Source organism: Cariama cristata, unplaced genomic scaffold, assembly GCF_000690535.1.
Source record: "Cariama cristata isolate BGI_N322 unplaced genomic scaffold, ASM69053v1 scaffold8059, whole genome shotgun sequence".
Classification (NCBI taxonomy): Eukaryota; Metazoa; Chordata; class Aves; order Cariamiformes; family Cariamidae; genus Cariama; species Cariama cristata.
Window position 1 is genome coordinate 16,222 of NW_009637350.1, and position 19,892 is coordinate 36,113.

The 19,892-nt window shown below is 40.3% G+C and overlaps 2 protein-coding genes across 2 annotated transcripts in view; one reads left to right on the plus strand and one right to left on the minus strand.

Annotated features, from left to right (window-relative positions):
• Positions 1 to 12,746, plus strand: part of CCDC158 (coiled-coil domain containing 158) — a gene marked incomplete at its 5' end in the record, with an annotated part of 28,244 nt that extends 15,498 nt beyond the window's left edge. Inside the window, 5 exon segments of the mRNA XM_009708290.1 lie at positions 379 to 471; positions 1,831 to 1,956; positions 3,993 to 4,156; positions 6,773 to 6,832; positions 12,620 to 12,746. Coding sequence (XP_009706592.1) covers positions 379 to 471; positions 1,831 to 1,956; positions 3,993 to 4,156; positions 6,773 to 6,832; positions 12,620 to 12,746 — 570 coding nt within the window.
• Positions 12,747 to 18,935: 6,189 nt separating this feature from the next.
• Positions 18,936 to 19,741, minus strand: STBD1 (starch binding domain 1). Its single transcript, XM_009708291.1, has 2 exons — positions 19,630 to 19,741; positions 18,936 to 19,459 (listed from the first exon to the last, which is right to left on the minus strand). Exons 1-2 carry the CDS (start codon positions 19,739 to 19,741, stop codon positions 18,936 to 18,938), a joined length of 636 nt encoding a protein of 211 aa, XP_009706593.1.
• Between the last annotated feature and the right edge of the window lie 151 nt (positions 19,742 to 19,892).

Genomic DNA, 19,892 nt, shown 5'->3' on the forward strand with positions numbered 1-19,892 from the left:
ACAATGACAGGTCAACAAAGTTTTCAGCCATCCATTTTAAAACCTTGTGTATAGTGTTGCCTTATTAGCAGAGTTGAATTTCTAATCCCGGAGGTGCTCAGTAGGTCTAGGACTGTCCCTGATAGGATTAGCTCCCTTCTGTGATATTATGGTGTGCATATTATGGCTACTAGGATCATATAATTCGTCAGTTGCTTTTGTAAGCCTATCAAGAAAGACATCTGGTCATACTGCAGTATTTCTATACTGATAGCAGTACGTAAATAAAGCGTCTGTATGTGTACCTTGTTGTTTCTTTATTGGAAATAGAACAGGAAAGAGCGTAATCCACAGAAAATTAGCAAAATTAATTTATGCCTCTTCTATCCTTTCTTACAGGCATCCATGCAGTTTGCAGAATGTCAGTGCATAATCCAGTGTCAGGAACAAGAAGCAATGCGCTTTAGACTGCAGCATACTTTAGATGTAAAAGTAAGTATGTTACTGAGAAGCATGGTTATAAAGTTAGGTGCATTTATTTTGTGTCCTAACTGTAGGTTTAACCCTATTTATTGCAAAGTAGTCTAAAAAGTTTGTGTTCTGAAACCTTTTTTTACATGGAATACCTCATTGCTGCACAAGTCCTGTCCATAACTTCAGTGACTTGGAAGTGCTATTTACAGTAAGGGCAACAAAAAAATTAAACGGCTGCAGGACCACATGCTTCAACTGCTAAGCTTTGGTTTCAGTTACCCTTCAGCTTTTTCTTGTGGACCTAGCTAAATAAAAGCTTAGAAATGTTCATGGCATTATTATGAAAAATAAATTAGAGTGACAAGGTCTGTAGGGATGCCTTTTACTAGTGTAACTCTTAGAGATAGAAAGCACTAATAAGCTTTTGGGCACCCACATCCTTCTTCAGACCTGAAGTAAAACCAGCAACCTCAAAGCTACGTACAAGCTGGAAACAAGGGCTCTGAGTTTAATTTGATTATGCTATTTAGTTAGGCAGCACAAAAAAAAATCGTTTTTAAGAAGTAAAGAGATATTAACAAGGAGAAAGGAAATACGGCCATGAGGCATCTGAGGCAGAAAATGGAAGACACGTAATTGACATCTGTTGGCTATATAGCATTAGTGAAAGATAGGGTATAGGGAAAATCATGCAGTAATGTAAAGCCAGTATCTCTATTGTAAAGCCCAGAATTTTTATTGCCCAATAGATTTAGTCCAATCTCTATCTTTACTAATGGGTTTAATAGAGAATATTATTTACCTTTGCCTTACTTAAAACAATAGACTGTTAAGACTGCAATGAAAATACTGCTATAAATGAATGGTACACTTGGAACAGTAGTTTTGTCATAAGAAATTATTGTTAATTTTAATGACCCAACCCAGTTGCTAGTTTTAAGTGAGAAAAGAAATATTATATTCAAAACACAAATGTACATAAACGATACAGAAAATACTTCATATGAACACAAAGCGGGGAATCTTGTATTCCAGTGAAAGAAATTCTCACCCAAGTGGAGAGAAAAAGGTACAAGAGCTGTGGGATAGTTTAATTTTGTGGTGGCCCTGAGATGTCCTCTACTTGACTGGTTCCAGAGCATATGTTAAAATTCTGAAAATAAATTAAACTGCCACTCTTGCACCCAGTTCAGTCACTGAAAGGCTTATGTCTGAGCACACCTAATAAATACTAGGAAGTGTTTTGAGAATTGAGTGATGCATATTATAAAAGATGTGACTAAAAGAGATGCCCTGTTGCAGAGGGGATGCTGTCTATACCCGTTTATTCTGCTTAGCTATACTTGCTCATTCTGCTTGGCTCATGTTTTTCCACAGGAGCTGCAGGGTCCAGGCTACTCATCAGCTTCTGCTTCAGGCAAGCAGCGGCACATAGTGCCTCTGTCCCACCTGCACTCTGCTGTCCTGCCACCTTCCCTGAGCTTGGCCGGCTGTGCCCCTCATGTGAGTACCTGCCTCAAAATGGGAAACTGCGTGGGAAACGGGGATGTTCCAGAGAATAAAAATAGCATGGAATTTCTAAATGGGAGAGCATCTGGTAGGAATGTCCAAGAGTGAATTCTTAACACCAATGATGAAGTAATTTTTTGTAGCTTCTCGTACATTATGGCCTTTCAGATTTTCTTTTTTTCCGTTTGTGAAATATATGTAAAAAGCAACTAGAAAATAAAAAAATTCTATGGATCGTAATAGGAGTTTGTCTTCCCTCTATCTCCAATAACATTTATAAACTATTAAAATTGAAGGTGCTGATCTGTAAGCAGTTGGTTTTCACTTTTTTTTTTGTTCGTACTTCACTTGCTGTAAATCACTTACATTTGGCAGTGAAAATAGATTTGTACATAGTTCCTGATAAATTTAATTATCTAATTGACCTGTAGTGGCTTTTAATACTTAAATCTTTCTCCAAGCTGGCCTTCACTGATTTTAACCAATTTTATCCTAAAAGGCACATCATTGTCTTTCCTACCTTTTGTTTTTGTACATCTTCATCTAGATTTAAATTAGATGCTAGTATTGTTCTAATTTTTCGTTATGGAAAACATCAGCACAAATCTTTCATGAAAAAAAAAAGTTTGTATTTTCCATACAGATTGAGTGTAATTCTCCAAAAGAGACCTGATGTATCTCCCACAGAAATTGGTAGAGGTCTTTTCATTAATTTTTACCTCAAAATCTGTAGAAGACCACAAGTTAATGCAGATACTTTTCAGTAATATTTTCTGTTTTCCTTTCTGATGTGGTGACAAACATTTTCATCAAGGAACAAAGGATAGTTAATTCTGTGAAATCCCTGCAGCATCAGGCACTCCCGTTCTCTTTGAGTTAATCATTTTATACTTCTGAAGATAAAGAAGGAGAAAGGACCAATTTTTAATGTAGTGCCATAGTGAGGACCCAACAGGTTGTAGGAGAACTTGATTCAAGGCCTACTTGAATCTTTGTGGTTCCTGCATGATTAGTTACTGTACAAAATGAAGCAAGGCCAACGTTTGAGACAGAGACACTACCTGGTCGATAGCCAGTTTTCTTAGCCAGAATGTAGGAAAGAAGGATTTGGTCTGACTCAGTATCACATCGACCCATTATGAAGCTGAGGATTTGTTCTCCATATAAGCTCTGCTGAAACTACTGTGTTCCCATTGGAAATTACATTTTTTTCAATGAGAGCATGTTAGCAGCATGTTTCTAGCCAGTTGCATCCACAGATGAAGTATAAGTCAGTGGGAGCAGCGCTTTGAACATGTGAAGTGCTGAGTAGTCTGAAAAATCCAGTTCTTCACAGAAAGAAAGGATTCTTTGAACCAGGCCTTTGCCTCAAGTCCTGATCAGTAAAATGAGAGTAATATTGCACTTTGTCTCAGAGTATGGCTGTGACAATAATAAAGTGGTTAATATTTGCACACAACTCAGCTGTTATAGAAATGAGTGCCTAGAAACAACCCTGATAGACTCGTATTTCTGTCTTCAGAGCTGTGTTTCTGCACTCTACAGTAATACCTGGGATCACAAGTTAAAAAGGAGAAAACAGAGTTGTCACATAAGCAAAGATTATTGGTTCTGAGTACTGAAAAAGGTAATGGTTGTGTTGGGTGGGGTGGAAGCTTTCATCATTCAAGGCTTATTTTAATGTGTTTGACTTTGAAACAGTAGTTGTAACCTTTTTACAGCATTTATTCAAAGTGCAGATGTTAGCTGTGATCTCCCTCAATCATATTTAGTTGCTTTACACATTTCTGTCAGATAACTTTCCAGATAAGAGTGCAATCATATTCAGAGAGTATTTTGACAGTCTTCAAGTTATCATGATCTAGCCTCCAACACTTCTTAACTAAAATTACCAAAAATCCACCCTGTTTCTAACTGGTAAGACAAGAGTAAAGGGGGAAAAAAACATGTGACTTTGGATGAGTATATATAAGAATTGAAAAAAAAGAGTGCCTTTATAAATACTTCGTAACTGAATTATTTTATTTCAGATGCCTTCCAAGCTAGGCATTTTGAAGGAAGAACCATTGCAGGATCTAAAGAGGATTCTTCAAGAATTAACAAGCTCAGACAATGACATTCGCTCTGTGGATCTTGGCAAGGATGACAGCAATGGTGGGAGAAAATCACCTTTAGCAACCATGAGGAATACAATGTAAGAGTAGTACACTGTTATTGCTGTTGTGTATTCTGTAGTTTTATTGCCTTCGAAAACTAGGAGCTGGCTATTCATGTGCTTCAGGAGCAGTATAGGATGCCTTTTTGCAAGAAAATTTGGCTTATGAATAAGCTCGAGATAATCTGAAAGCTTCCAAAGCTTCTGTTATTTGTCAGGTTCCTCAGATGCTTTAAGTGCTGGGGAAATAGAAGGTGACTTACACCATTTCCCTTTATTGCTTGCTTTTTGCTGTTTCTGCTTTTATTTTCATTTGGAACTGCTTTCTTCTTTTTCTACCTTATGTAAATATCCCTTCTCTCATTGTTGAAGCAGGCAATTATTTTTTAACGTAACAAATTATAATGACAGTGGTACGTGAAGTTGAAAAATCAATATAGCACAAATTCTGATGTTTCTAATCCAGAACATAGGGATACTTCATAAAGGAAAATATAATTCATGGACTTTGATTAGGATCAAATTTATTTAAACCATGACACCTCTCCCATAATACATAATGGTGGAATAAAATCACATTGGTATTCTGGGTTTTTCTACTTTTCCCAGGTATTTTTATTGAACAAAAGATCTGCTTGTTATCACATGCAAATTTTTGACAGCTTAAATACAGAAGCTTCTATTTCACAATTGGAAAAAGGGTTGATGTACAGAAGTTGGTCTGTGTGTCTGATTTTTTAAGTAGTAAATGTACTACATCTTCCTACCTTGACTTTGCCGATCATAGAGTCCTTTGGAGGCATGACAGTCAACAGTGTCCTTTGCCAGCCTGTACTACATGGTTATTGCCTGTGGCCTCTGTTTATGGTGGCAGTGGGAGAAACTGTTCTTTTCTACATAAGGTTGCCAGGTTTTATGGTTCAGACCATGTGGATTTTATGAGAATTTTTCTCCCTTGCAACAGTGTTCTCTTGCAGAGCTGAAATGAGGATGGGAGAATCCCACATCTAATCATCCCTCAACATACAAAGCTGTCTGTCAAAGTACATGACTATCTTGCGCTGTTGGTGGTGCCAGTTCTGATGTTGTCTTTCTACATCCTTCTACACAGAGATGGTGCAGGTAGAGGATGTGCTGCTGTCTTCAGCCTACAATCAGATCTTTGCAAGAGGTGAGAAATCACCTTTCTGAAAAGGTCACGGACAACACAAATACAGATGTTGATCGAGTCAATACTGTAGGACAATACAGACAATATTTTGAGGAATAAAAAGTTGTTCTACAAAATGGATTTAAAAATTGGGAAGAAAATAATGGTTTATGTTCTAGTAAAGACTAGAAGTTCTTTGTAGATCAAAATTCTGAGATAGCTCAATGAAGTAGTGACGTATAAGATTCATTGACCAGGCTTGTGTCCTTAATCTCCAAAGCTCGTGTTTCTACATACCACAGAATTGGTGTTAAACAGTGAGACGGATTACCAAAAGGCATTCATCACCTTGGCATTTTCTGTAAGGAAAAATGTGGTAATGGCATCCACAGGACATTGCCGAAGTTCGTAGAAGTTCATGAATTTCCTTTTAAATAGATACTTCATTAATTAAATAGAGGACCTTTATATAGAAATCTGGAACAAGATGCTTCTAGCTTCAGCAGAGCTAAGATCTTGTTGATTGTCTCCTGTGAAAACTGAGATGAAGCCCAGGTTTTTTTTCTTTTCTTCCCAGTGCCTTAGTTAAAAGTTGTGCTGTATCCAAAGTTACCATATCAGAATATAAGATGCCAAATGGCAAATGCCATTTGCTATAAAAAATCTTACTTGTTTGGCTTTTCTTTTTCCTGTCCATTCCAAAGCTGAGGTTGTCACAAAAAACTTGACATAGAGCAAGAAGGTTTTGTGTGGTAAAGTAAGATAGCGCTTTGTATGCTTCAGGCATGCTTAGCAGTGGGTTTTGTGTAGATACAGATAAAATAGCAGAGCTGCTGGTGGAAATGGAGCATTTCTACAAAGGTCAGCATTAAATTCAGCAAGATTTTACTTCGCTGGAACACTTCCAAGTGTCTCTCAATGCTTATACTTACAATGAGTCTAGCTGTTTTTTGGAAATTAATCAATGATCCATTTCCGTTCTCTCATCAAATGCCACTGTACTCTAAGAATTTACAGCGCCTGAGAAAAGACATAGGTCCAAACCTGGAAAAAGCAAGAATTTATGTTATAGTTGTCATCTGATGCTATTAGGTGAAATATGGGCTAAAAAGCACCTAATAACCTGAAGCAGGTCTGAAGAAGCTAAATAGAAGCACTGTTGTGTGAGTAACCAGAAGGAAGATTGCAGTGACATTAGTTGTTGAAAGCAGAAGTTTATTGTCTTTTTTTCCATCTTTATGACTACCCAGTATTCATAATGAATCTAGTCCTTTATTTCCCAAAGATACCCATTACTTCAGTAGTCTTAATTCACTCTACTCTTAATAGACTTTTTTTAAGTGAACTCGTATAACAATTTTACGATGCCTTTTCTTCACTATTAGAATGCGACTGCCATTGCACTCTGCTTAAAAAACAAGCTTATATTCTAAAAATTGGAAGTGTAGCAATCTACTGGCAAGGCTTTTGCTGTGGTTTTGACAGTGATATGTTTTTCCATGCAGGGAGACTGCAGCTAGAGGCTCTGCTACTGAAAGCATTGTGGAAAATGATACTTTCAGACGGTGAGAAGTGCTTTCACTTAGCTGAGTAACCTGCTGCTTAAAGTACTCATTTGAGATTCAGTTTCTAAGGCTATTTTACTATAGCATTAGCCCTGAGCTTGTTTGTATTGTTTTATGCATAATGCTAAAAGCTTCCTGGGAATTACAAAACAAAGCTGTGATGTTACTTTCATCCCTCTAAGAGCAAGCTCTGGAACTTATTTACATTGTTTGCTTTTAATTTTCATGTGTAAGATCTGGAGATTACATACGAGAGCTTCACATTCTCACTCTGAAGGCTAGCTAGCATTACCAAAACTTAGCATAATACTTCCAGAATGTAAGTTTTGCCATCGTTTTGCTTGCAGGGATCCTTCATGCTTACGTACTGCAGATCTTCAGCCCCAAGACATTACCTTGCCCTTTACATCCCTTGGTAAGTTTTCACTGGCCACATTTGAGGATGAATGTGCCATGTTGATGTCAAACTGGAACATACAGAATATTACAGAAAATACAGTCCAAATACAGTATATTTTCTTAGGCCATTTACTCTAATACCTCTTAGCAGGTGCTATTACAAAGTCTCTGTATCTTGTTGCAAACCAGCTCCATGGAGGCTGATATCAGCACACCTAAAATGGATACCTTCCATGGTAGTTATTGATGAATAGCGATAGTCTTGTGTAATTAGCATGGATAATATTGTCAAATTTTTGGTGACTAACTTTAGGGTCTTGAATTCTGTATTCAGGTATCTAAATATGGATCTGCTTTTGAGAGGAATCAGGTCATTGCAAATTCCATTGATTTCCTTCCAAGTACTGGGTGGTCAGTACCTTTCAAAATGTGGTGATGTGAATTCAGTAACCTGAACAGAAATGTAAGGATTGTAAGGATGTAAGGAGTGACTACTTCGGGTCCTCTTTTTATAGTTCTGAGTATTAAAGAAAACCTCCTGGGTAGTTACTGTCAGCCTTCTAGCAAACCTACTGCAACATCCAGGGATTTTTCCTAGCTTCCAAAATAGCCGCAAGTAGCATTTTTTACATGGAAGACTTGAGTAGTAGTTGAACAAGGGGAGTGAGTTAGAAACCCCCCCAAATTATTTTCAAGACATCCCAGGAGAGGTGTTAGGAATAAGGAAACAGACTATGGGAAGAAAAAGAGAAGAATTGTAGTAAATCTCCGCTTCATTAGCTGCATGCAACCTTTTTGGTTTTTTACACACAGACTATGTGCCATACATATAAGAATATGTTACGTAATCTGTTGATGGCGTATTTCTATGCATATCTTGTCTCTTTTTCCTTATGACTCTCCTTCTGCCAGGAGTTCAAAGCATATCAATCAGTTCTTGGTAAGGAGGGAAATGACAGAACTGTGTAAGCAGCATTGTTTTTTCTCCCTCTTATACCTAAGTAATGAGATCCAAGTTTGTGTGAGCAGCATTGTTTTTTCTGCCTCTTATACCTAAGTAATGAGATCCAAGTCAGCAGTAATGTACGGGGAGTCTTGGGTTGTTAGCAGCTGTGATACTCCCATCAGGCTGTTTTGGAAGTAAGCATGAAGTGAGTAGCCAGCAGGAAAAAGCATGCCCTACTTTCTCCTAGCCAGGTTTACTGGCCGTTCTTCGTGTGACAATCACTTTAACAGAAACAAGCACGTTTTGCAAAGAGGCTATAGTCTCCTGCTACCTTGGCTACTAATAAGCAATGGAAAGGGTGAAAGAGTGCAATGAAGGGAACCCAGCCCTGTAACTGTTACAGAGATAACGTCAAAGCTGGTATGGGGGTTTCTCTTCAGGTGTGTATGCTCACCGCTCTTTGCTTGGATATCTCCTAGGAGGTGCATCCATCTTCTCAGCAGCTCCTCGTTTTACATCCTCCCCCAAGAAGGTCTCTCAGGAGCAGAGATCCAGAGAAAAGTCTCCAGTACACTTGCTATTAACTGCCCCACCTGGTGACCTTGGAGCTGGCCCCAGCGCCTCACCAGAGCACAGACTGTCCACAAGGAAGGCTGGCTTTCCAGAGGGTGCAGCCACAGTCCCCCAGATAAGTAAGTCCGGTCCCATTTACTGATCCAAAGAGTTTGACTGGATCTCTTCCCAGCCAGTACAGTGAGTTATAGCCGTCCAGCAATTCTGTAGAAACTAGCAGAGTCCCCAGTCTTCTGCGGTTTATGATTGTGGTACCTTTGCTTCATACTGCATTTATTTTTTATGTGCCTTTGTAATAAATCATTTATGGAATACATTCATATTGCTGAACATAAACACTAGCGATTCTCGAATGTACAGGGCTGACATGGGATTGGTCTTCCATTTGTGGTTCTGGCAACGGCAATTACGATATGCAAATTTATTGAGACAGAATTTACTGATGGTTCATTTTAAAGCACTGCTTCAGCGGCTCTGGCCCACTTACCTAAATGTGACCTGCTCTTTCTTACGTCAGACTGCCCTCGCCCTGTCACAGTTCTGTTCAAATAGAAGGTTTTTTTCTGTGATAAATGAATTGTGAGTAAAATGTAGCAGCTAATTAATGTATTATACAAAGAGTAGATAAATTCCTTACACTGCTAAATTTAAGAACTGGTAAATGACTTTATTCAGGTACATAGACCGTAGGGATGCTTAACATCAGTATTTGCAGTAACAAGCAACACAGTTGCCTAATATTAATATTTGTAGTAGTTGTTGTGGTTCCTGTAACACATTTAGAAAAGTTCTGGGCTTTACTGAAAATATTGATGTAAGGCTAAGTATTTGTAGCTCTTAAGTGATAAAAATAAGCTTTCCTGCATCACAAAATATTTGTGAGGATGATCAACATTTTCAAGGTAGTCTATTAATTACTTGCCAGCAAGCCAGGCTGTCAGGACTGCTTTATTACACTAAAGTGGCAGAAAGACCCCAAAATGAGTAGATGCAATAGGAAAAACAAGTAAGCAGCTAAATTTGCAAATAATACTTAACGAATACCATTTTTAAACATTACATTGCTCTATTTTCAAGGCCTGAAAGTAACATTTCTCTTAGAGGGCACATGAGCAGGTAGGAGTGTAATAGAGAGGCTGCACACCTGGCTCTAAGCTAGTTCTGGTACAGGCAAAAATCTAACCATAGCTTCAACGAGCTCAAAAGGACTAATGTTTCCTGCTTCTCAGGTGGGATTTTTTTTCTAGTTTCAACTTTAGCATGTCTGCATTGTGTTATTTTATTAACGCATACTTCTCCTCAGTCACTTCATCTTTAGCATTTTACAAACATCAGGATCTTCTTTTTATGCAGAGTGCTATCTAAAACAGCTGGGCTGAGTAGTCATCCGGACTAGAACATTAACATTGTTGCTTATTGACATTTGCTTCCTCCAGCTGTCTGGCTGTGCAAAGATGAAGTGTATATTTGTTAGCTCATCTGTATTTTTAATGCACGTTTAACAGCTAAGAAATGCCTGTTCATAAGCAGAGTGCAGATGTGCATGGCATTTCCCCATCAAAGCGCTGAATTGGCTATGTGCGTGAGTACATGCAAATTTTTGTATCTGTAGAGCAACGCAACCATCCCTGCAATGAGCCTCGGTCCTGGATTGCATCTGTTTTAGGAAACTTGCAGGCTTTGTGGTATAGATATCTCTGCAATTGGACATAAACCGCAGATTGTCTCCATTAGACCACAGGAGATCTAGCAGGTCACAACTGTAACCTTCAGCCAATTGCCAATCATTGCTCAGTTCAAAGAGAAAGATAAGTGGCATCACTTTTTTTCTGTTGTGTTTTGGGGTTTTTTGTTTTGTTTGTTAATCTGGTCAGCCAGTTACCTCCATCTCTGGCTCCTTTGGTTTTTTGTTTTGTTTTACCTCTTTTTATTTGAGAATTGATGACTGTAGCAAAAATAAAACAGTCCAAGTTCTGGTCAGAAGAGGCTCCAGTGTGGGAGACTGTAGTTGTTCATGAAGCAGTGGTGTGACCGTGTCAGTCTGTGGGTGTTAGTGTTGAGTCAGACAGGCACAATGCCTATGGAATTCTGCACTGGTCTGGATCTTCCAAGACTTGGAATTTCCGGTTTTAGTCCTGTCCTTAGTAAGTTACATCTTTCTGTACCTTAATTTTCCATCTGGAAAATGCAGCTGACACTACTGCTTCCCTTTGTACAATCCTTGCAGTTTTACTGGCAAAGAGGGACTTAGAAGTTGTGGGCATAAATACTATTTTAGTAACATAAAACACTTTTTCCCCACTTGGGCAATGGAGAAATTTATAGGCAAAATCGAAATGTGGTTGTATTTTCACTTAAACAGAAATACCACTAAATTTAAATTTCTGTTGATCACCTTGTCTTCTTACTCATTTCCTTTGCTACTCGAAGTTTTATTGTTTGAAATTTTCTTTTCTAAGAACTTTACTTTAGATGGAATGTTTAAATAATTTGTAATGACTTTTTTTTTTTGTTAATCTGTGATAACATCTTGATGCAAGATTTTCTCACTATCCTCTCAGCCCATGGAAACTAGTGACAATATACCTAGGAGGCTACAGAACAAGATGGAAAGCCTGCAAAACCTGGTGGTATCATTACAGATAAAAAAACAAGGACCCAGAATTTACCAAAAATATTCCTATTTTGTTTAAAATACCCCACTCTCCAGAAACTGTTCTTGTTACCTGCCAAAGTACTACCTGTGTTTTTGCATGAGGTCAGTTTAGATGTGCCTGTTTTTCTAGCAGTACCCGCTTCTACATTATCCTGCTCCTAGGAGAGTAATTAGATTAACTCCAAAATACATTGTTGCTCAGCCCCTTAACTCTAATAAGCTTCAAGATCCTTAACATTTCAAACATGGCAGCTGGTCAGGGGTGCCCTCGTGTGCTGCCATGTCTGATTAAATGAAAATTTTAACAAGCTGATGACTCTTTCATGGAAACTGAGAGATACTCTGAAAGCAGTAGACTCCAAAAACCATAGCTCCCCAGCAGTGGCCTCAGAAGCCTATCTTTACCTCCTCAGCTTTTTTTAAAATCTGAGATGACCACAGTGATGATGGAGAACTTTTCAGGTTCTCTTCTCGCTCCCTTTGAAGTCACTGGTAAAATGCTCATGACCTGCTGTTATGGCAAGATGCCAAGTGAGATGGAATTTCTTTTCTCTGCATTTTTTTGTTTTGCACATTTCAGTTGCTTCCCCTTTGCCCCTTTAAGTCTGACTGCATAGATTTGGGAAATTATTATTTCCCCACATCATAGAGCACGCACATGCCAGGGACATAAAAGTGATCTGATCTAGGTAAAATTAATGAAATTATTTATATAAAGTGTAAGGCAAGTGTTCTCATTTTTATTCTTTGCTATCCATTAACATCTTCAGTTTGCCTGTTTTCTATATCCACATAAAAATGTATATTCATATCCGTAAAGTATCAAGAGTTACTATATAAAAGGGGGCGGGGGGAAGCCTTTTATGTACACACTAAGTAAACCCGTTTTGATGAGCATTGGACCAAAGATATCAATTTCACACCATCCCATAAGAGATTCTGAAATCAATAGCATTTCACCAGTACTCCAGCATTTGGTGGTTTGGCTTCACAAAGCAGATGAGGTGGTGCCTGTTTATAACTAGGTTTTATCTTTTCTGTTAAGGCCCTGCATATAAGGAATTGCAAACTAAAGTTGCATTTATAAGGGCTTGATTAGTACAGTGTAACGTGCGGGAGGATCTTACAAAGCTTCGGGTGTCTGCACCTGAGGCCTCAAATCATTTTAACATAAGGTGGTGTTCAGGTAATCCGTTCTTGCTGCTATTTTCAGCCACGTCATCAATGATCAGAACTCGGGAAATGAAGACACAGAAAGCAAAGGAAAAGGAGAAAAAGCTATCAAAGTGAAGATGCCATATACATTCATGATTACTTCCACGTATGTACAGTTTGTTTAAAATACGTCATTTTTTAAAGATTAATAATAAAAGTTCTTTGAGTTCTGTAATTCTTGCCTGGAACCATGACACTCTTTACAGTTTTTACTTTTAAATGAGCGGGAAGTACAGAGGAGTAGAAAAATATCTAAATGCAGACTCTTTCACTGGCACACCTTTTCAATAGCTGTGTGCTGTGAGGGACACTGGCCACAGGGCACTTCTGACTGCTTCAAGTTCCAGTATTTCTTCCATGTGTTTAGGATCTTGCACACCATTTCACGTCCTGTTTTTTAGAAAGTTAGTTTTGAAATGGCTTGTTGGGCATTTTTTTTTCTCATTCTAAAATAAATCGGTTTCCCCTCCCTCCATACTTACTGTTATTACTTCAGTAAATTCCAGTTCATCTGGATGTCACAGAGCTGCCAAGTACTTCCAATAAAAGCAGGAAACCTGCCTGTGGCTCCTGTTAATGTTGAAATAAACTGTTGAACAACATACCTACAACTGCAAGACTGCACAGATTTCATCCTATACCCTGATTCTTTTAAGCAGAGTGGACTCACCAAGTGGTGTTTTTTATGTAACTTCAGCTGCTTGTTGGGATATTTGGCTTGAATCATGGTATAAATGGAGATTCCACAGTCTGCTTTGGGATTAGCTTTGTAAGCATAGCACTTGTCTTTTGACTTACAGCTGAGGGTGTGTTATGTTCCTAGTTTGGGACTTTTTGTCCTCCTTCAATCCATGTCCCTCAATAAAAAGTAAACCAGGTGATGTTTACGCAGAAAAAAATGCATTTGGAATCTCTGCTGACTTTTTTTCTTGTAACAGTCTAGTATGATTTAAATGCCAGGCTCCACCACCCATATTAAGTTGTTTGCTAAAATAGCTGGGTGTATTACTTTCAGTTGGTCTCCAAAATGCTCTTCTGTTGAGTCACCAGTACAGACACCCTTCCCTTAATATGAGTGCCTCAGAATAATGTTTTCAAAGGCCATTCCTAGTGTAAGATTTAGTAATAAACAGGAAGGCATGTTGAGCACACCTGGCATACATGAATTAATTTTGAAACCTCCTGTGTCTCCTGACATTTGAGGATTTTGCAGCAGTGGGCAAATGACTTACTGCACTGGGTTAAAAGACTGTCCAATGCTAAAACCAATTCCAAAGTAATAAGATGAACAGGATCACTAAAGTATCAGATTGATGTTTAAAGCCTCGTTAGTGTTTGACAGTATCTCATGGAACAAGATAGTTGTTGAAAAAAGATACGGGAGGAAGAACTTTGTTCTTGTCCCAAATTGAGTACTTTACCAGAATTTGCCATTTGATTTTTGTCTGGGGACTGTTCATGAAGAGCAGATTAATAGTGCTGCCCCTTCAGGGTGTAGCAAGGCTGGCTGAGAAGCTGGTCATGGAAGCTGCTGGCCTGGTAGCAGGGAAGTCCTTGCTATAAATGCTACTAACAAAACAAGGGGCAAGATAGCCCTCTGCAATAAATTGGTACCCAAGCACAGGAAAATAGACCATCCCTAGGGTCAGCGGGAGGTGCCAGTGGGGCAGCTTCACTAGCATTAGTGTTTTTCCTCATTATCTGCTTTCTGAAAAGCAATTACTGCCTTGGATTTGTGGCAGCATGGAATGCCATGCTTGAATTCAAGGGGCTTACTGGGTGATTTTGTCCAAACCAAATGATTTGTAGCTACGGCTCAGCAGAAGTAGCTTCCTGAGCACAAGCTGTGCAGATACAAGCTTGGTTTTGTTGACTTTGAAGCTACAGAACTGTATTCAGAGTAGATCAAATCTCTGAGGTTTTTTTAGGTTGAGGTCTTCATATGTGGGAAGAAGAGACTAGCAATTTGTTCCTAAGCTGTCCTCAGCTACTGTCAGTTACAGTATTTTTATTTAATTCAGGTAGTTTTCTGTATTTCCTAATAATTTTTTTCCACTGATCCTGCCATTTTCTGCAACAGTGTTGCAAGCTTAGTCAAAAAGTTAGTAAAGGCATCGCCCCATTCCTAGGAATGGGCTGCATTGGAAATGAAAGGATCATTTTAGACTGCTTGTGTATCACAGTTTGGACTTGTTATACATATTTGACAGATCTACCAAAGTTTTCGTAAGAAAAAGGTGAGGTGTAGAGAATGAGAGCACGTATTCACCCTGTAGCCCAGCAGGTTGGAAAAGGTCAATGAAAAGTAGGCTCTCAGTTGTGTTCAGAGAGCCAAGCTAAAAGGAGTTTCAAAAGACTGCAGCCCTGTGAGAACGGAAAGGAGCAGGTGGAGAGGTACAAATAGCCAGAGAGAAGGGAGATCTGCCAAGCGAAAAGGCAGCTTAACATCCTTGTGCTGGAATGCAGTAGAGTTGGGAATGGGTCTGGGCTTCCTCCCTGCCACCAGCAGACGGCAAAGAACTAGCCGGGGGAGGCGAAAGCGTCAGACTCCTGAGCCCTAGGGCAGCTGTATGCCTCCTGGACTTTGCAGCACGAATAGCACTGTGTTATTCCATGTCATACAGGTGGATGACAGGAGGAGTGTTAGGCAAATCGTGACCACAGCAGGATACCACAGATGGCAGCCAACCCCCTAGAGAAAAAAACCAAATATAAGTCTAATATTTTTGAATGGATCACGTGGAGAGACTCCGAACAGTAAGTTTAACTCCCAGAGAGAATGTGGGATGGGCATGGGTTTTGCAAGAGCACCTGCAAAGTGAATAGGAAGCAAACAAGCTGCAATGCAAGTTTCTGTATGTGACTTGAAACTGCTTTATGCCCAGTACCCATTCCAGTCTCAGGCTGTCTGCTCAACTTACCATCCAGGTGCAGCATTTAGCACTTGTACACTAAACTACTTCACAAATAGGAGTAGATAGTGTTTCACCTAAAAGTAATCAAATTGTCTAATTTCTCAGAAGTTTGTTGTGAGCAGTATAAGCAGGTGAACTTAAAAGGTACATCTTTGGTTGCAGCCTTTCTGGCTTTGCCAAGCTATGAGTGAAACGATTTATTATTTGCTTTTAGATATCCTGAGCCACTGGCTGTTAGGCTGTTAGATCCACTTAGGAATGTCAGCAAGAACTTGTTTCTTCTGTGTAGCTTCTCCAGTCTCACAGCCAGGACATAGACAGGTATCATCAGCCCATTCTAACATAATCATTTTTATGCAGCAAGGCAACTTTGTTTAAAATCTACCTTCACACTTGAGTGAATAGATTGTTCAATAATGAGAAATTACCTGTGTAAACTTGGAAAAAATACTAATCAGCTCCTTCAATAATACTGAAATCCAGAGTTCTTTCTTTCACCGTACAAGTAACGTTTAATTTACATGGCATAGGCCCTGCTGGGCAAGCAGTGAAGTGAATGGCATAATAATTTAGAGGTTATAGCAAAAGAGCAGTGCAGGTCTTAGAAGAAACCTTGATCATTCAGCAAGATGCAATCATGAGGACTATATGCCTTGTCTGTGGGATCAAAGTGCAGGGTGTTTAATTAAAAAAAATTGTTCTCAATCTGAGAGACTTCTCAGGGTTAGTCTGTTTGAAACATGTTCATTATTGCATTAGAGAATCTATTCTAGTGTAGGTTAAGTGGCTTTCTAGTGAATATCTTAATCTAATACCACAGTTAATCTTCTCAGACAAGCCTTCAATGTATGTATAAATACACTCAAATGGCAGTGGCCTTTGGACAAGTGCTCTTCAAGTTGACAATATGTCATCATTTGAAGAGCTTGCATTAATGGGAAAAAGAATTATAAACAGCTGGAAATAACATGTTTGCTCTGACTTCAGTGAGTTCTGAAGATCAACGTCTATTTCAACTACACCTCTGTATATTAGGTATATCAGTCACTTAAATTTATTGTTAGAAAAGCTACGGTGCAAAAAATGCAGTTAAAGTATCAAGCCATTAGTTCCAGCACAATTTTAGCTGTTCAGTTAAAGCTGTAAGGTACTGACTGAAACCCACACAAATGTTTTGTGTACTCAGTGGTGGTGCACATAGACAGAACTTTGAGCTTTCTGTTTATACGCAGCAGGTATAGTCATAATTAAACAGCAGAAGTATTTGTTACAGTAAAGCAGTAGCCCCTAAAGTGAAAAATGCCTCATATTCACATTTAATTTTCAACCCAAGGCATGCTAACTATGTCCTATTTTCCTTTTAAGTTCACTTAGTAACTTAAGTCCCGTATTAGTTTTCTGTTGAGAGACTTGAAGACTAGTGTGTGCATCTGCACGTGTTTAAGACCGCTGAAGCAGCATCCACAACCTGCTGAACCATCCTCTCCCTTTTGAGTCAGTTGCCAGAAACGATACCACGTTGCTTCCAGCCCTGCAAGACTTCTCTCACAGAAGTAGTTACAGGGGTGCTTTTCATCCTGGACAAGCAGTTAACAAAAAGCTTACAGTCAGTCTTGAGTTTAGTTCCCGCCCACATTTCCTACCTTGCTCTCTTCTATAAAAGGTCTCTCGAAGGAAATGAAATTTATTCACCTGAATCTTCTGGTTGCTTGAGACCACCAGAGAGCAAAGCTAGTATTTGCAGAAGTAACTGACCCACAGAACTAGCTGCTCTCTCATGTAGCAACAGCTGGGAGGGGCTTGTTTTACCTGAGAACAGGAAAACTCCAACTTGCCAATACAGTTGTTCATTTGCCTTAGTTGCTCTCCCTCTTCACTCTCCCCTCAATGCTCCCCCAAAGATTCTCTTTAGCTATTCTGTGGCTATGCCTGCAGGAGCCGACAGCCCAGCCCACTCTCAATGGGCTTGTTTCAGGGAACAGCTGGTACTGAAGTCTTACTAACAAGATTCCAGACACTTGTTCTTCACAGCAGCTCTAATATTGCCCCACCAACTGGATGTCTGTTAACTATCAGATGCAGGAGGTAAGCCTCTGAAGCTCATCTTCCAGTCTATCTCCAAGATGCATTCTATTTCATGTATTCAGACTGCGCCACCGTGCCAAGCAGGACAGAATTAGCAGAGGCAATTAGATCAGCAATGTGCTTTTGAAGTAAGTGTTCCAACCCAAATGCTAATTTATGCTCTTCAGACCAAGTTCGCTCTAGGGAAGCAATTGTTTGCAAGCTAGAGATAGGCTCCTCATTATGGAAAGAACAGCTTGCTGAAGTGGCATCATGTATTTGTAACCAAAAATACAAAAAGCAGGCAAACAGAGGAGCTTTCTGCTTCTGTCATAAAAAAAAGTATCAACTGGTTGAGGCTGGAAGTATTCTACTTCATCTGGCTTACCAGAAGGCCACAACTTCAAATAAATTTGTGTTCAAAAGGCTAGTCTTGGAAAAAATAAAGGTATGCGTTTAAGCTAGGTAGTGGCTAACAATACTGTGGTCTTGTTCCTAGGTGGGCAGGATATGCCCCACCTGACTCTTGCAGAATGAATCCTGTTCCCTAGCCAGCACAGCAGTCCAGGTTTTTTTTAAAGCCTGCTCCCACCCTGCCAGAGTAATTCATTAAGCCCAGACAGTCCGTTCTGACCTTTGCTCTCCCCTCAGCAGGATGATCTGACTAAAAGGGACCTACCTGCCAAGCCTTCATTGGAGCCGAGGTGCTTCCTGGAGAGTAGGGAGTAGAGAATGAAGTACTTTGGGGTTAAACCTTTGTTACTCCAAAGAGTGCCAGCCCCTTTTCAGGAATTCTGTAGCACTAAGATTTCAGGTCAAGTAACTCACTTCTATCAAAGTTACTAAAATGAGTCAGTTCACTGATCAAGTTGTAACGGGCTGTCAGTCTGAAAGTGTTTATTGTTTACTTAATACATTACATAAGTTAAAACACTTAAGTTCCTATTACAGTGTAGGTAACCACACTTCCTAGTATGCTTCAAAAGCCCTAAGCAGTTGGTAGAAAGATGCATCCCATAGCCCCACTCAAAGCAACACAAAGTCAAGTCCAGGGTCCAGATTTACCTGGACAGGCAGCTGCTTGGAATGCTGCTCATGCCTTCATAGCCTACCCTGCACATCTTCAGAATGCATTTGAAGTGGATTATTCAGGTTGCTAAATGATTTGCTAAAGGGGATGGCAGAGATCTGCCGCTCACACAGTCTACCCAGGTTTGATGCAGGATTTAGAGAGCTCTGCACTTGAGGTGTCCCACTGAAGAAGGGGTGAAGTTTAGGGGCTCTGTGATTAATCTAAGCAGGTTTGCCATTAGGTGAGCAGCCTCCAAAATCCCATTAATGGTATCCCCACCACTGATGAGCAATTTGATCTTCATGTTCAGTCACTAGGGTCCTATTACCGCATTCTTCCCAACGTCTGACCTTCCCATTCTCCACCAAGATAAATTTCCACTCCACTTTGGTGTCTACTGGCAGACTAATGGATTCAGACCAGAAACCATCCTTGTCGTACTTGAGGGGAACATAGCTGTGCCACTGGCCAAGACACTCGTGGTCACCAGTAACACCGATCAGCTGAGCATCAGAGTGCGTGACGTAGTGCACACGGAAAGTCACGTGGATATTTTGAAGCATGGGGGGCACAGCGGCAACTCTCTTTGCTTTCAAGTCCCCATCAGGGCAGTCTCCTTGTTCCCATTCCTTGCTGTCGGAGTCTTCCACACTGCCATTCTTGCCAGCCTCCCCCCAGGCCAGGTGCTCAGAAACAACTTCCCACTCTTCATGGTCCAAGTCCCTACTCTCAGCTGGCTGACCTGGCTGCTCCTCGCTTCTCTCCTTACAAGCGCCATCAGAGGCTCCTGCCAAGTTCATCACACACCATCCATCACTCGCCTGTCCCGTCTGGGGTCTCAGCTCGCCCGCCTGGCTGCCCTGTGTATCAGCTGGATGCTCCCTGGAGTCCGTGGCAACTCCATCTCCAGGGGTTCGCCTGAAACTCCACCGCTTTGAACATGGTTAAGCTCTTCGCTCGGTACAGCCACCGGATCCTCTCCTGGCTTCCGAGGGCTGGGCTGGGCAGCGGCCTTGGCCTCCGGCAACACTTGCTCACCGCTCGCCAGAAGATCCTCTAAAACCGACATTTAATTAAAACAGGAACGGTTTAAGGAACGCGGTTAAGCCTAGCAGTAGCAAACCCAAGTCCTCGCCGGCAGGCTTGGGCAGACGGAGACACACCGAGCCCCGGCTCCCCCAGCAGCGCTCCCCGCAGCAACCCCCGCCCGGTACCTGTGG